The sequence below is a fragment of the Notothenia coriiceps genome, unplaced genomic scaffold (assembly GCF_000735185.1).
Source record: "Notothenia coriiceps isolate Sejong01 unplaced genomic scaffold, NC01 NC01_scaffold00000445, whole genome shotgun sequence".
Taxonomy (NCBI): domain Eukaryota; kingdom Metazoa; phylum Chordata; class Actinopteri; order Perciformes; family Nototheniidae; genus Notothenia; species Notothenia coriiceps.
In genome coordinates this window covers 854-4,325 of record NW_011333146.1, presented here as the reverse complement: position 1 = coordinate 4,325, position 3,472 = coordinate 854, and the positions used below count along the sequence as shown (strand labels likewise).

The 3,472-nt window shown below is 37.7% G+C and overlaps 1 protein-coding gene across 1 annotated transcript; it reads left to right on the top strand.

Annotated features, from left to right (window-relative positions):
• The first annotated feature begins 1,470 nt into the window (after positions 1 to 1,470).
• Positions 1,471 to 3,261, top strand: LOC104953154 (arginase-2, mitochondrial-like). The gene is made up of 4 exons (XM_010780082.1): positions 1,471 to 1,482; positions 1,965 to 2,147; positions 2,857 to 2,951; positions 3,060 to 3,261. The coding sequence occupies exons 1-4, from the start codon at positions 1,471 to 1,473 to the stop codon at positions 3,244 to 3,246; spliced, it is 477 nt and encodes a 158-aa protein (XP_010778384.1). The 3' UTR covers positions 3,247 to 3,261.
• The last annotated feature ends 211 nt before the right edge of the window (positions 3,262 to 3,472 follow it).

Genomic DNA, 3,472 nt, shown 5'->3' with positions numbered 1-3,472 from the left:
TATGTATTCATGTTGCTCTGCTGGAGGAGGACTTCAGGTTGTCATTGACACATCTCCTCTGTAGCTGCTGAGCTCGTGATGAGAGAGTCTTGAGTCTTGAGTCTTGAAAGCAGGGTTTTTATTCTTAATTACAGAAGCAGCAGCAGAGAGTCACATTTTAAATCTGTTTCAGGTTGCTCTGCTGGACTTTGGAGCCACGAGAGGATTTGATAAAAGCTTCACCGACTCTTACATCGAGGTGAGCGGCCGAACAATACTTCAATACTTCAACTACACGTAAACATATCGTGGGATTGAAGACTGATTGTATGCATCATTCCTCTTCAGATCATTAATGCAGCGGCACACAACGACAGAGAAGGAGTTCTGAAGAGATCCAGAGAGATGAAGTTCCTCACAGGATACGAGTCCAAGGTACAAATACACAGACGTCAGTACAAATACTGCAGATTAAAATACTGCATGTGGAAATCTACATACTATCCTAGCAGATTCAGAAAACCAGAGGTGGGAGAAGTACTCGGAGCTTGTTCTTGAGTTAAAGTAGAAGTACTCAGATCTTGTTCTTGAGTAAAAGTAGAAGTACTCAGATCTTGTACTTGAGTAAAAGTAGAAGTACTCAGATCTTGTACTTGAGTAAAGTAGAAGTACTCAGATCTTGTTCTTGAGTAAAAGTAGAAGTACTCAGATCTTGTACTTGAGTAAAAGTAGAAGTACTCAGATCTTGTACTTGAGTAAAAGTAGAAGTACTCAGATCGTGTACTTGAGTAAAAATAGAAGTACTCAGATCTTGTACTTGAGTAAAAGTAGAAGTACTCAGATCTTGTACTTGAGTAAAAGTAGAAGTACTCAGATCTTGTACTTGAGTCAAAGTAGAAGTACTCAGATCTTGTACTTGAGTAAAAGTAGAAGTACTCAGATCTTGTACTTGAGTAAAAGTAGAAGTACTCAGATCTTGTACTTGAGTAAAAGTAGAAGTACTCAGATCTTGTACTTGAGTAAAAGTAGAAGTACTCAGATCTTGTACTTGAGTAAAAGTAGAAGTACTCAGATCTTGTTATTGAGTAAAAGTAGAAGTACTCAGATCTTGTACTTGAGTAAAAGTAGAAGTACTCAGATCTTGTACTTGAGTAAAAGTAGAAGTACTCAGATCTTGTACTTGAGTAAAAGTAGAAGTACTCAGATCTTGTACTTGAGTAAAAGTAGAAGTACTCAGGTCTTGTACTTGAGTAAAAGTAGAAGTACTCAGATCTTGTACTTGAGTAAAAGTAGAAGTACTCAGACCTTGTACTTGAGTAAAAGTAGAAGTACTCAGATCTTGTACTTGAGTAAAAGTAGAAGTACTCAGATCTTGTAATTGAGTAAAATTAGAAGTACTCAGATCTTGTACTTGAGTAAAAGTAGAAGTACTCAGATCTTGTACTTGAGTAAAAGTAGAAGTACTCAGATCTTGTACTTGAGTGAAAGTAGATGTACCAGAGTGTAGGAATACTCAGTTTGTATATACTTGAGTACATTTACTTAGTTACTTCCCACATCTGGCATTAAGTAGTATAAAGTAGAGTGTAAATCCATTCAAACTATTTTGTTACAACATCCCAAATGTTTCAGGAAATGTTAATAAAGGTAATGCCATAAGCTGTCATATGTATGTCTTTTTATTTAGAGGGAGGGGCACACAGGGGGTTTCAAATGCTAAACTGAAATGAGTAATATTCACATGCCGTAGGGACTTCCGCCGCTTGCACCACCAGGTGAAGAGGTCATTCTTGTGTAATTCTAAAATTTCTAGAATTGCACAAGTTGTAACAACACATTTTGTGTAACAGAGTTGAAAGGCAGGATGTCGTTTGGGAAAAGCCCGTTTGAGCCAGAGAATGGACTTCATATCTAGTTTGAAGCCTTTTTCCATATCGATCTGGTTTACATGCTCTTATGCTCTTAATTTGACTGATATTTAAAAGATTCTGCGTCTCTTTTCCCACAGCCTTGCTATTGGCTCAGTGAGCGGCCATGCGCAGCAGTGTCCTGACCTGTGTCTGATCTGGGTGGACGCTCACGCAGACATCAACACGCCCATGAGCTCTCCTTCAGGAAACCTCCACGGACAGCCCGTCGCATTCATGCTCAAAGAGCTGACGGACAAGGTGAGCAGGAATTAGAGGCAAAGCTTGTTTTATTTATAATGGGCACATGGATAAAAGGTTATGTAATTCACCGTGTTCTGATTAAGCATGACTTCCTCAGTTTCAACGTAAAACGAATAAACTACTATTAGAATTCTTGTTTTACAAAAGGTGTATGAAGTAATTGAGGAACTGCAACACTGACAGAACTTCTTGTTTTGCAAAATTGGCAGATTATGGGGTCATAAGCTCCTGTGCACTGAAATCTGAGACTTGCAGAAGCACTTCAATTATTAAACGAATGAGCTAAACTTATCTATCCAAAAGAAAACGGTTAAAAAAAAACTTGTAATAATTCAAGCTCATCATTTTATTCCCATGTTTTTTTATTCCCACTATATTAGTATAGTTGTAATTATCAGAATGTTATATATTTGATATTTTTTGTTGAGTTTTAACTTATTAAGCAATATGTAAATGTGTTTGCAAAGGGCAAAATATTATAATTGTTGTAATTATTATTATTAAATATGTATAAAATATTTAAAATAATGTAATTATTATTATTATTTGTATTATTATTCAAAGTCTCCCAGACACCCAGAATGAAAGAGATAGAAACATTAAAAAAATTCTAATTCTAATTCCATAAATGGTCAGATATCACCCAATGGTGGATGTTTTCTCGTCCCTGTCTCTTCCATATAACCTTAACTCCGGTTCCCCACAGATGCCAGATATCCCAGGGTTCTCCTGGACGAAGCCCTTCCTCTCCTCAAGCGACCTCGTGTACATCGGCCTGCGAGACGTTGACCCCGGAGAGTAGTGAGTACATGCTATCACCTCCAAAACGCTTATCAGATGTCCTCGATACTAACCTGATCCCCCATGTGGAAATAGATGTTAATGTTATTCTGATGTTGTTTATCGCAGCCACCTCCTAAAAAACCTGGGCATCCAGTACTTCACCATGAGGGACATCGACCGACTGGGCATCCAGAGAGTCATGGAGGTCACTCTGGACCACCTCCTGTCCAGGCATGTGGCTTTGTTTACTTCATTTCTGTTTTGTTTATGTGCTAAATGTCTGTTTTTTCATCTTAAATCCTCCCACCTGTAAAACTGTAAAGTAACTAAAGCTATTAAATAATTGTAGTGGAGTAGAAGTACAGAGTAAAGTACAAAATTGTACTTAAAGGTGGGGTAGGTAAGTTTCAGAAACCGGCTCGAGTGCACTAAAATTTGAAAGTACTGTAGTGGCAATTTCTTGTTTTACCTTATTTGCTAAAACCAAAAGCTTCTGAAAGCATTGTCTAACACTACTGTACCATGTCTTCATCCATGCT

Bases quoted from the DNA above. Each gene is read 5' to 3' on its own strand.
- LOC104953154 (XM_010780082.1), top strand. The intron at 2,148-2,856 runs GTGAGCAGGAAT...GGTTCCCCACAG, and splicing joins TCAAAGAGCTGACGGACAAG to ATGCCAGATATCCCAGGGTT. The intron at 2,952-3,059 runs GTGAGTACATGC...TGTTTATCGCAG, and splicing joins GACGTTGACCCCGGAGAGTA to CCACCTCCTAAAAAACCTGG.